Raw genomic sequence first — 13,410 nt, 5'->3', positions numbered from 1 at the left:
ATTCTACATTGAGGGCAAGTCTGGTAGAGGCCCACAAGATGGGTTATGATGTTATTCCTGATGGATATGACCAGTTATGGTGGAGAGAGGGGTCTATCCGAGATCTAGGTCCATCATACCTAAATGGGAATCTAAGTATTACCTGACTAGGGTGGCCTGGTAGTGACCAAAAAGGCCATCATTAAAGTGTACTGATCTCTTGCTCTTATTCACCTTTTGTAGTCCTTCCTTTATCTGACAAATTTAGACTTACAGTGATTGAGGGAAGTAAAGTAGGAAGAAGGTGGGAATCTTTCAAATTTGTATTCTGAACTTCTGTTTAGCTACATGAAAACTTTTGTCAGTTCTAATAATTTAGTGGTGTAGTTCAGATATTCCTAGTGGTTGATTGACTATAGAAAATGACCAATTTGTCCAATTATATATTACCTATACTCATTTGATTATTCTTGTGTATACACATATAAGCATGACAGCATTTGAATCATTTTACAAATGAGGAAAGGAACAAATAAATAATTTTGCTTATGATTATCCAAGCCCATTTCACCACCAGTATTGCTGTCAAAATTCAAATCCACAACTACAGCTGTCCCAATCTATCTTTACTCTCCCATCACCACTACCTCCGCTGCACAATTATTCACTTACTGACATCATTCGTGGAATACTGAGAAAAGGCCTCAAAGATACTAAAGAATACATCAAAGTGAATTTATAGTCTTATAATTAATTAACAACACTGAGGTATTTACCTATTTACAATTTTTATTACCACTTATTTACTGGACAAAGACATCTAGAATTGAGTGGATAGGGGCAAACAGAGAGGCAGAGAGAAAGAGTGACACCTCCAGCCCTGCTTCACCACTCACAAAGCTTTTCCCCTAAAGGTGGGGATCAGGGGCTCGAACTCAGGTCTTTGTGCATTGGAACATATGTGCTCAACCAGCTGCACCACCATCTGGCCCCACAACACTGACATATTTCGCTGACCTATTCTGTTTGAAAAAGAAGAAAATGAAAAATGTACTGGAAAGTTGAGGCATTATTTGCAAACTCCACGCAACTTAATAAAGTGTCTACGGTTGTGGAAGTCAGCTTCCTAGAGGTGCGATGTAGTGTCACACATCTAATGACAGCTAACACAGCAGGAACAGACAGGGCCACAGACAGGAAGCTATTTGCACTTTGACAAATATAAAAACAGAAAAGAGATACAAGAGGAAGAAAGGAAAAAAGAAGCAAAAGGAAGAGATATAGTGACAGTCTCAATAATAAAACAGAGCACTGAAAACAGGCTTGCACTATGGTCGTTTGCTTGTTTATTTAATAAGCAATTTGGCATTAATTTTACCAAAGGCTGTGTGTCTTCTACTTTTCAGATCCAAAACTGACTGAGGAAGTACTCTGAGTCCTTCGATTTGAACAGAGTGTAGGCTGGACTGGATTCTGTTTAGCTCCTCTGTCCAACCTGGTCCACAGCCATGTGGACTCTGTGACTCACTCTCTCTCTATTGGAGAGGTGAAGGTGGGGACCAGGAGAATAAAAGGAGGAGCTCTGGAGCTCACCTCAAAACCACACTGGAGAGAGCAGTCACCACCATCTGCTGTCTCCACCATGAAGCTGGTGACTGTGTTCATGCTCAGTGCCCTCCCCCTTTACTGCTCTGCAGGTGAGTCCTGACTGGGAAGGTGGGCTGGAAAAAAGGGAGCCCTCTGGTCCCCTGCACAGGATTCCCAATCACTGAACACCCGGGCAAACAGCTGCGGTGTAAGAGATCTCTGTGTCAGACAACTAATAATTGTCAGAATTTCCAGGACCTCTAGAGAGATGTTCTGTCTTTGGGATCAAGTGCATGGAATTGGAGAAGATTATGCTTAGTGGAGCAAGTAAGGAGGTGAAGGACAACTCTAAAATGCTTTCACTCATGTGGAACATGGAACATGAAGTGTGCAAATGAGAAAAAAACCAATTGCCAACCTATTTCTAAGAATGTGAGACAACTACAGTGGTTATCTGTGGGGGTGGGGACGGGGACACAGACCTTTGGTGATGGGAGTGGTGAAAAATATATAAATAAAAAATTTATATAAAGAAAGAAAGAACTAGGAAGTTTAACTGTTACATCATCACTAGAGATAATTTTAATGTTTTTTAATAAAACATGCCTAAAATGTATATATTTTAAAATATGCTTTGTGGAATCCATCTAAATAAATTAAGAATTATAGTCAAATGAGGAAAATACCTTTTAGAATAATGAAACAACCCAATATACAAATATACTGGAGCAGTAAAATAAAATTTTCTGTGTCAGAAAAGTGTGTAGTATGATTTTAAGAAACAAATATACAATATAAAAGATAACATGCAAAATATATGCATGCATATGGTTTGTTTACAAAGGACAAGGAATGAGAACATATATCTTATGTTTCAAATTAGAGAGAGAGAGAGAGAGAGAGAGAGAGAGAGACTCCCCAAGGTTCTGGCTCTGCACTGAGCTTCACCTGGTGTCTCCTGCCATTCAGGACAGTCATCACCATCATCACAGATTCCGTGATGACCAACAAGGATGAGACTCTGGATAAATACCTGAACTGAGTATTGCACTGGGGGCAAGATGAAGGTAATGGTCTCAGACATCCCTGCCTTTATGTGCAGAGGACTTAAGGAGAGTCGCCAAGAATCTCCTTCCATGTAAAGAGGAAACTTCTAAGAGAGAGGAACAGGTTGTAGTGTGTGCTCCAAGGAACCATAGCAGACTCATTCTAGTCCATTGGCAAAATTGATTTGACTCTTTCCCTATGATCACATCTGGAGACTTTTTATTTGGAAAAGGGTGACTGGAAAAAAGACCTCACAACCCTGAAGGTCTCAATCCTGAAAGGGAGATTCAGTGGAGGAAAAGCCTTAGGGAAAAAGACATGCCACAGCTGGCCTGCTTTGTCCTAGCTCTGAGCTCTTTTGAATGTCCTCCCTCATTGGTTCTTTTTTATTATTGAGAGAGAGAGAGAGAGAGAGAGAGAGAGAGAGAGAGACATGATTAAGAGAAAGTGATTATCGTACCAAAATTTGCTACTATGCAGTGGGGGCAGATTCAAGCCTGAGCTGCACACATGGCTAACTAAGCAGTCCACCATCCAAGTGTGTGGTTTCACTGGCCCTACTTCACTTGTTATTGAAGTAGGAGCAGTTGTATTCAAAGAAACATACTCAGAGGTAACTGAATTAATATTGCTGTGCCAAGAACAAACCCCTTCTCTTGTGTATGCAGAATAATACTCCACCATAGATCACTTCCTGAAGAAAGATGTCTTTCATTTTTCTCTTTGTGTGGAAGAAAGTACTCAGCATCCACAGAGTTCCTGCGTTATTTCTAAACCCAAGATGCCTTCAGTGTTGTGAAACCCTCCCTCATGCTTGGAAGGATAACCGTGAGACATAGCATAATTCTGTACAAGGAAAGAGCAAATTGCATTTGGTGTGTTGCACTAAGTCAGAGCATTTCAACTCCAGAGCTGCCTCCTTCACCATGGTTACAGAGTGTTCATTCGTAGGAGGGGAAATGAGGGTAGACATCTCGAACTTTCAAGGAAATTCCATATCCTGAGTGTACTCTCACCAATCACTGTATCTTTCTGTCTGTGTATCTCCATAAAAATCTAAGAAAATGACAAGCATTGCCTGTAGACAAAATTGGGGATCACCCAAACGTAATTTTGGCCCATCCTCCCAATGGGGAAGAAATTATAGGGGGAAGATGACCAGAGGACTGTGAGCCCCAACTCCATCAGGACCCACAGGGAAAAGAGGGGAAAGAAAGGGACATTTGGATATAGTAATAAGTGTATGTGTGTCTTGAAAAAGAAGAGGGACCATAGGGAAATGTGGGCAAGTACATACAAATAAGACAGATAGTTGTAGAAAGAATAGTTAATATCTGCAACTTTAAGAGAACTGTTGTAGCTTACAGTGAAAGGAATGGAGATACAGAACTCTAATGGTGGAAACGGTGCAGATTTGCACCCATATTATTTTGTAATTTTGTAAATCAATATTAAATCTCTAATAATGTTTTTTAATACTTAGGGCTCAAACATGTACAACTGAACCCAATTTCCCATGCTCTTTTCCTAGGTTCTGGCTGCCAATTTATTGAGGATATAGTTAGCAAGACAATTGATGCCTCCATGTCCCCAGCTGAGTTTACTAAAGATCTTGAAGCATATATAGAGACTGATGCTGAGGAAAACGCCTTTCAGAAAATGAAGCATCTGTTCAACAGTCAATCAAAGGAGACACTGGCCAACATACAAGAAATGATGGTAATTTCTTCTCCTATGCTTTAAGAACCAGTCAGTGGGAACCATCAGCTCCTCATCATATCAGTATTCTCTCTATTCTTGACGAAGCAAATGATGAGCAGGTCTGACTTTATTACAGTGGATCCAAGGTGTGGTGAATCTGCTGACTTTACTCCAGGGGAGTCCCCGGGGGGCCCAGTCCTGGTGTGCCCTTTAATTTGTGGGATGTTGACTGAATGATGACTATAAAAGAGAAAAAAGATTGCACAGCCAAAACATTACCAACCCCTCAAGTACCCAGTACACACACACACACACACACACACACACACACACACACACACACACACACACACACACACACATTTTACAACAATGTAAAAATAACTGAGATTCTGAAAATATCCCTCAGTTGTTGGAATTCTCAGTACACTAGATCCCTTCTTTACAGAAAAGTCAGTACATTTTTCAGAAGTTTTTTTTTCATATTGTTGAAAATACTGTCTAAAGAAGGTTCTATATAACTGTTTTTTTTTTTTCTCCAAATCGATACCTTTCCTGGCTTATGTTGGCGAGAAAGGCTGAGCTTCTTATCTCATTATCTCAGGCAAATTCTACATATTTTAACTTGAAAGAGTTGACCATAAACTTTCAAGCAATATAGACATATTAGCCTATCCAGTTGGAATACTTGGCCACTCTTTTTTTTTTTTTTCCTTTTAAGATTTTTTTTTATTAGTGATTTCATTATGACTGAGATAGATGACTGCATGTCAGAGAGGGGGTATAATTTCATATAATTCCCGCCAGAGTTCTGTATCCCATCTCCTCCATTGGAAATTTCCCTATTCTTTAGGGAAAATACTCCTCTGGGAGTATGAATGAAAATTCTTTATGGGTGCAGGTGTAAGGTGGCTTCAGTAACTGCTTCTCCAGTGAATGTGGACATTTTCAGGCCAATCCATATTCTCAGGTTTTTTTTTTTTTTTCTGTCTTTACCTGATGGGTTAGGACTCTGGGGAGGTGAAATTCCAGGACACATTGGTAAGGCTGACTCCACAAATGATGGCCCTTTTGGTCACTACCAGACCACCCCATCATCTGGGACCCTAGTCAGGGAATCCTTGGATTACCACATAGATATGATGAGCCCAGACATCTAACAGATCCCTCTTTCCAACACCACTGGTTGTTATTTCCATCAGGAACAACATCACAAGCCCTCTTCAGGGCCTCTACAAGAGCTTGCCCTCAATGTAGAAAAGGAATGGTAGGGACTGCCCCACTCTTTGACGGGAGGCAGGTTCAACATATTTTGCCAATCTAGGAAGACAGGTCCTGAATGCGTGCAGCCTTGGCCATTCTTTAAGCGTATCAGGAATGCAAGTATACAGCATGGCTATGATTCCATTGTGGCTCATGGCACAGTTTAAAACAAAATCTAGTGGTTTTATCATGAACAATTCTTTGTCATGTTGAAGGGCTTTCTGGTATTTGTTGCCACTCCTCAAAAACAGTCCAAGGCATTCCATTGTAAGAAATTCTGATATACTGTCAAAGCTTAAGGATTAACATGCACATCACCTCAGGAAATTTTGATGATGGAACAAAATGGATGAACTCTGAAGACATGATGACACATGAAATGAGTCAATGACGGAGCACAAATATGGAGAGAATGTGTTCACCTGTGCTTTCTAATTGCCAGTCTCTCTGAAATAGGAAGTAGAATAATGACTTCCAAGGTTCAAAGAGTGAGACAAAGAAGAGTTGTTAATGGATATGAAAATTTCACACTTGCAATAACAACAATTTCTAGAAATTGGTTATATGAAAGTAAGTGCAATGTTAAAGAATTAAAAAATGGTCAAGGTGATACGTCATGCTACGTGTTTTACCTTGTTTCTTTTTAAAAAAAGATTATTGAGCAAGGCAGCATAATTAGGAATGGTAGGAACATTTCTGAAAACCCAAGATTAGGCTATTCTTTTGGAATAGAAAGATAAATATTTTTCCTAATGATTTAATAGCTTTTTACAAGATTATAAGTTTACAGTTATAATTCCCCACTGCTGCCACACCCACCACCAACATTTTGTGTCTTCAGCCTTTTAATATTAAAATCCAGAATCTCACAAAGTCTTCCAGTTTGTTTACTTCTTATGTTTGTTGGTTGGTTTGTTAAGTTAGTGTGCTTCAGTGATCTATCTTCCCCATTTGAGCACACCCACCAAGTAGTATAAGGACCACATATTTTGAAAGACTTACAACTTTTCCATCAGTAACTCATGGATCCAGTGGACAGAAAACCTCTTAAAAATGACACACTTGGAAAGATAAATACCCCACAAACACTTCAGTGAATGACGTGAACTGTGTCTGACTCTGACAGGCAAGGCTAGGCAGGAATCAGTGACTTCATATTCCCTTGTTCTTCATATTCCCTTGTTCTTTCAACCACACTGAGTTAAAACTTGATAATCCACACACCATAGTTACTACATAACATACATACAAGAACAGGAAACTTAAAAAACTCATTACTGGGATCCATAGTGGAGGAAACATCTAGAAACTTCAGCACCTTTGACCTCAGCAGATGTCCTGGACAGTTCATACAATCATACAATGGTGAGTTCATTCTGATTTGACATTTAGCAGCCATGTCCTTGGATGTTAGATCTTTGAAGACAAATCCCAAAGAGGATGAGGATAAATGATTGTCAACATTCTAGTTCATAAGAGAGGAATGAAAATCTAATTGTTGTGTCTGAGATGTTTGTTTTCTTTCATTTTCCAGACAACTGTATATAACAGTTTTTGGTGTGCACTCTACTGACGTTCCAATGGATTCTTGGCTCCCAGACTCCAGAGGATGCTCAGACACTGAAGTTGGTTCCTATAACCACAATTTTTCTTTCCCGTCAATTGATCTACAAACATCAAGACAACTGTTGAAACTTCAGATGTACTTTCATTTCAATAAAGTATCTGCAAGCTAAAAGTTTATCATGATCTGATTAAAATGGAGATTGTAGGGAGTCTCAACTATCACACTTACATGCACTCTAACACATTCATTTTTTGGAAAAAAAAATCAGTGATTTATGGGTTCAGTGTTCAGGGGTAACAGAAAAGGAGAATTTCTTCTGAGTGTTAAAAAAAAAAAAAAAAGCAGGCATCTTTCCCTATCCAGGTACTGGTACCTGAGTAACCCATACAGGGTTAGTTCTCGGTCAGGTTTTGCCTAATCTTTCTGGGCAGTTCAATTTTTTGATAACTCCATATTCACAATTTAAGGCCACAGAAATTCCTTGCCTGCCTTCTTTCAACCATGTCCTCTGTTTGCAGAATAGAACCTGCTGCCACTAACAGTGGTTTATTAAGTCCTGAGTCTCTCTCTCACATACACAACTTTTTTCTCTCCTGCACCCATTTGTGTCTAAGTAAGTTACTTAAGAAATTACAGTTGAATGGTGTGTATGTACACTCCTATCAATTTGTAATCATATAAATCACTAATTAATATAAGATGGGATTTAAAAGAAAAATTTTAAAAAAAGAAGTCACAGTTGCAAATTGACAAGTTTTTGGGTGTCTATTTTCCATTAGTGATTTAATAATGATTAGCAAGATTGCTAGATAACAGGGGTACAATTCCATACAGTTCCCACCACCAGAGTTCTGTGTGTATGTGTTTGTGTGCATGTGTTTGTGTGTATGTGTCTGTGTGCATGTGTTTGTGTGTATGTGTTTGTGTGCATGTGTCTATGTGCATGTGTTTGTGTGTATGTGTTTGGCTCTTGCAAGATGAGATTTGGGAATTTTTTTTACTCTCTCATGGTGCATGGCTCTTGAAGTATTTGATAGAGAGAAGGATAATCTTAATATGACTTTTCATATTTATCCCCTTTTCCATAAGACTGTGGTAATAATTTATAATGGCATCAATACTGAGGAATATCAAAGGAGACCACCTGGGACTGCAACAAGACAGGACTAGAGCTACTTTGGGAACCCACCAAATCACCAGAGCATCCAGAAAGCACAACTCTGCACAGTCCTCCAGCTCTACCCAGTTGAGAAAAATAAGAATATCAAAGGTCACCTGAGACTGCAACAAGAAGATACTAGGACTACTTTGAAAACCCACAAATTCACTAGTGAGTGAAAACACATGTGGCTCAAAGACAGCAAGAAGCCTAAGGAGAGATTCCTGGGGCTAAAGCCCATATCTACTCCGGAGCAGCTGGTAACAGTCTGGCAGTCTGCCAGTTGAGCCACCTTCAGTCTGTTTTATCAATAAAAAGACTTCTGAATGGAAAAGAGTACTCCCCTAAGACTCACCAAATGCAACTGTGATTTGTTACTACCCATTTGTTACTACCCTCAGAGGCTCAAGCAAGGGGAGGCTGGGGCTGTATACTGGGGGCCTTTACACATTGTTCTCCTGATGAGAACATGGTGAATAATTGCCTCAGAACCCACAGACTATAAACAGGACTTGCGTAGAAACTCATAGGGCCCAGCAGTGCTGCCCAGTTTGGCTCTAGCTTCCAGCAGAGAAGCTGAATTGAATCCAGAGCTTTGGATCCTTGGGGTGTCAGAGTCTCTTTGTATAACCACTGTGATATCTCTCCCCCACCTTGCTTTATCTCTTGGTCAGGAGTGAATGATTAAGCTAAAAAACCTACTTATAGGTAAAAAGTGCTCAGGCTACCATAGCCTACAGGGAATAAAAAGAACAAAAGAGGCTTTAACAACTACTATGCTTCAACTCAGGGATTGAGATAACATTGAAACAACTGTTAATTTCCAAAACATAATGGAATACTATGCAGCTATTAAGAACAATGAACCCACCTTCTCTGACACATATTGGATGGAGCTATAAGGAATCTCTGGGTGCAGGGTGAGGGTGGATGCCCAGCTTCAGTGTGTGTGGGGGGAAGAGTGGATTGGGACACATTCTTTTGGTGGTGAGAATGGTGTTTATATACATTCCTATTAACTTGTAGTCATATAAATCAGTATTTAATTAAATTGAGAGGGAAAATTGATTGAATGTCTGAAACTTTTTAATGCACAGACCATAGGCTGAGTCTTTGAAATGCTGACTCTCTTAAAGGCTTAGACCAGGGAGAATAGAAGCAACCGGTGGCATAACACTATAAGACACAGCTATATACAAGTAATGTCAAAGGGCATAAATTATAGTGATGTCCTTTATGATACAGCAAATCTTAACAAAGGGATTTTAATTTTAATTTCCACAAGTGTGAACTCTTTAAGTACCTTACTTAGACACAAGTCAATCCAGGCATGAGTGATGAGTGAACTGAAAATTATTGAGAGAAGAACCTCATAAGACACTATAATAATGGTTAAACCAAGGAGAAACATTGGAGACATGAACCAGGACAAAAGTCCAGATATCAGCCTCCAAAGGTAGAAACACAGAAGAATGAGATCAAAATCAAAATGGTAGCTGAGGAATCAGTTACAGGAGCGAGAAAAGATTTTGAAAGAATTGTCCTCAGTACCCCCACACCTATGAACATCTAATCTTTGATAAGGGGGCCCAAATATTAAATGGAGAAAGGAGGCTCTCTTCACTCACTCCAAAGCTAACCTTATCAGAGTAAGGACTGAAAAAGCAGAATAAGAGCAAGAGACTAGCATACTTTAATTAGGACTCTTTATTCACTATCAGGCCACCCCATCACCTGGGGCCCTAGTCAGGGTGTCCTGAGATTCCCAAACAGACATGACAGACCTAGACCTCAAATAGATCTCTCCATTGTGATTGGTCATCTATGTCAGGATCAACTCCAAAGGGAGGCTGAACAACAGATTGTATGTTCCACCTGAGGAAGATGGGTCCTAAAATTGGGGCAGCATGGAACATTTCTACTCATGCCCACAGAATGTGGGCTCAGATCTACAGGGATGCAGAGGTCACATAGGCTGCCAAACTGAATATGGGCCCCAGATCACATCAAATTGATGGGGTTTACAGTCAACAATATTTATACATCTTTCCAATATGTGGGAGCTAGTCTTTTCCCTGGTCCAGCTTTCTGGTCCTTTTTCCAGCCATGGTATCATCTCCCCAGACAATAACTTGGATCCACCCACATATGAAATGCCAGGATAAGTGAAAAAAAAAACTAGTATAGTCATGGGCCCTTTGGAATATAACTAAAATAGGAGTACTAACTATCTAGAAAATGGAGACCCCCCAAGTCTTCATCTACACTATTTCAGTCTTTAGGTTTATGATTAGTCAACAATTCGTTTGGCTCTATATGTTAACTCTCTTTTCAGCCACCAGGTTCCAGATGCTACCATGATGCCAACTGGACTTCCCTGGACAGACAATCCCACCGATGTGTCCTGGAGCTCCAATTCCCCAGAACCCCACCCCACTAGGGAAAGAGAGAGGCAGGCTGGGAGTATGGATCAACCTGCCAATGCCCATGTTCAGCGGGGAAGCAATTACAGAAGCCTGACCTTCTACCTTCTGCACTCCATAATGACCCTGGGTCCATTCTCACAGAATAGGAAATAAAGAATAGGAAAGCTATCAGGAGAGGGGATGGGCTGGTGGTGGGAGTTTTGTGGAGTTGTACCCCTCTTATCCTATGGTTTTTGTCTGTGTCTCCTTTTTATAAATAAAAATTAAAAAAATAATAATTGTCATCAGAAATGCCGAATCAATGACATTTGAAAAAAAGCACTAACAATCTCGAGGTAATTAGAGAGCTGAAAGCTAAAATAGCTGAGCTAAGAGTACAACTAGATGAACAAGCTAATACAGTATAAAAACAGGGTAAGAAAGTAGCTGAGCTACAGAAAACAACAGAGGGGAGAAATAATCGAATAAATGAGGCATAAAAGAGAATTAACAAGATGGAGGATGAATTACAGAAAACTAAGAAAGAAGTAAGAGATCTTCAAAAGCGATTAATAGATACTGAAAGAAACAACATAGACATATGGGATGACTTAAAAAGAAATAATATATGCATTCTAGGCCTATCAGAGGAAGAAAGAGCCAAAGGGGAAGAAATCATTCTACAGGACATAATAGAGGAGAACTTCTCTACTATAGACAACATCAAAGACATAGAGGTTCAAGAAGCCCAGAGGGTCACAAACAGAATTAACCCAGACTTAAAGACACCAAGACACATCATATTTAGAATGGAAAGGAATAAGGATAAAGAAAGGATCCTGAAGGCTGCAAGAGAAATACAAAGAGTCACTTAAATAGGAAAACCCATAAGATTAACAGCAGATTTCTCCACAGACTCTAAAGGCCAAAAGAGAATGTCAAGATATCTATCGAGTGCTCATAGTGAAAGTCTTTCAACCAAGACTACTGTATCCTGCTAGACTGTCATTCAGACTAGATGGAGGCATAAAAACCTTCTCAAACAAGCAACAGTTGAAAGAATCAACTATCACCAAGCCTTCCCTGAAAGATCTCCTATAAACAGTCAGACCACCATAAATATGCTATATATCAAAACGCTCTAAAAATTTACAATAATGGCATTAAAAGATCTTCAATCTTTGATATCAGTAAATGTCAATAGCCTGAATTTACCTATTAAAAGGACAGAGTAGGAAGATGGATCAGAAAACACAACCCAACCATATATTGTCTTCAGGAATTCCACCTAACTCAATAAGACAAACATGAACTCAAAGTGAAAAGATGGAAAAGTACCATACAAGCCAGTGGCTCACAAGAAGGGGCAGGAACAGCTATGCTTATATCTGACATGATAGACCAAAAATAAATAAAATTTTAAAAAATAGGGATGGACATTATTTAGTTCTCAGAGGATCTATCAATCAAGAGGACTTAATGATTTTCAATATCTATGCACCCAAGGAGATGCCATCTAAATACATCAAACATCTACTGAAGGAGCTATAGCAATATATTAACAGCAACACAGTAATAGTAGGGGACTTCAACACCCCACTCTCAACTTGAGAAATCATCCAGGCAGAAAATCAATAAAAAATACAAGGGAGCTAAATGAAGAGATAAACTAGAACTATTGGACATTTTCAGAGTAAAAATGATGATTTCACTGTTTTCAGCCCATCTTGGATGGAGTTGAAGAAATCACGTTAAGTGAAATAAGTCAGAAACAGAAGGATAAATATGGGATGATCTCATTCACAGGAAGAAGTTGAAAAACAAAATCAGAAGAGAAAACATTAAGCAGAACCTGGACTGGAGTTGGTGTATTGCACCAAAGTAAAAGACTCTGGGGTTGGGGGTGGAGTAGAGTTCAGGTCCTGGAACAGGATGGCAGAGGAGGACCTAGTGGGGGTGGTATTTTTATGTGGAAAACTGAGAAATGTTGTGTATGTACAAACTATTGTATTTACTGTCGACTGTAAAACATTAATCCCCCATAAAAGAAAAACAAATGCAGGCCCTGATGGACATACAAAAAAGTTTAACATTTAGAGGTTCATGTTATTTAATGTATTACCAAAAGTTGGCTTTGTAGGAACTCATATATGAGGGAATATCCAAGTGGAGACAGAACTGTTATAATATGTGTCTCTCAGTTTCATTTCAGTGACTGACTTCATTCCCTGACCCATAGGTATGTCATTTCCTCTTTTCTTGACTTCTGAAAATGTAAGCAATAAATAAATAAATAAATAAGTCAGTTGAAATGTAACACAAATAATTTGTCTAACAGAACATTTGTTGGGAGGAAAAGAATCAAATAAATTAAATCAAAATCCAAAAAAAACCCAAAAAACATCAATACTAAGATGTTCAGTCCAAAGTAGCCACTGGTATGGGTTCACAATTACTTTAATTTCTTGTGACTAACATTTCAAATAATCTGTATCACTTTTATGAAAATTAAAGAAGTTCTTAGAGCTTAATTCCTGTGTGTGTTCTGTTTTGGAGTAGGGTCAGTCATGGTAAGAGCTGAATTATCATAAGAAGCAGTCAGTGGTCTTCCAAGTAAGGACTATAGTGTAGCTGGAAATACAGCAAGGAGACCTTAAATTGACATCACAGACACTAAGTCAGCCTGTTAACACATGAGAAAG

The 13,410-nt window shown here is 39.2% G+C and overlaps 1 protein-coding gene across 1 annotated transcript; it reads left to right on the top strand.

The window, feature by feature from the left end:
- The first annotated feature begins 1,519 nt into the window (after positions 1 to 1,519).
- LOC103116502 (mammaglobin-B-like) lies at positions 1,520 to 7,315 on the top strand. The gene is made up of 3 exons (XM_007526398.3): positions 1,520 to 1,676; positions 4,145 to 4,332; positions 7,112 to 7,315. Exons 1-3 carry the CDS (start codon positions 1,622 to 1,624, stop codon positions 7,148 to 7,150), a joined length of 282 nt encoding a protein of 93 aa, XP_007526460.2. The 5' UTR covers positions 1,520 to 1,621; the 3' UTR covers positions 7,151 to 7,315.
- Positions 7,316 to 13,410: the final 6,095 nt, after the last annotated feature.

This window comes from Erinaceus europaeus, chromosome 17 (assembly GCF_950295315.1).
Source record: "Erinaceus europaeus chromosome 17, mEriEur2.1, whole genome shotgun sequence".
In the NCBI taxonomy this organism is placed as follows: domain Eukaryota; kingdom Metazoa; phylum Chordata; class Mammalia; order Eulipotyphla; family Erinaceidae; genus Erinaceus; species Erinaceus europaeus.
The sequence above is the reverse complement of the archived record's forward strand: the minus strand, read 5'-3'. Positions and strand labels throughout refer to the sequence as shown.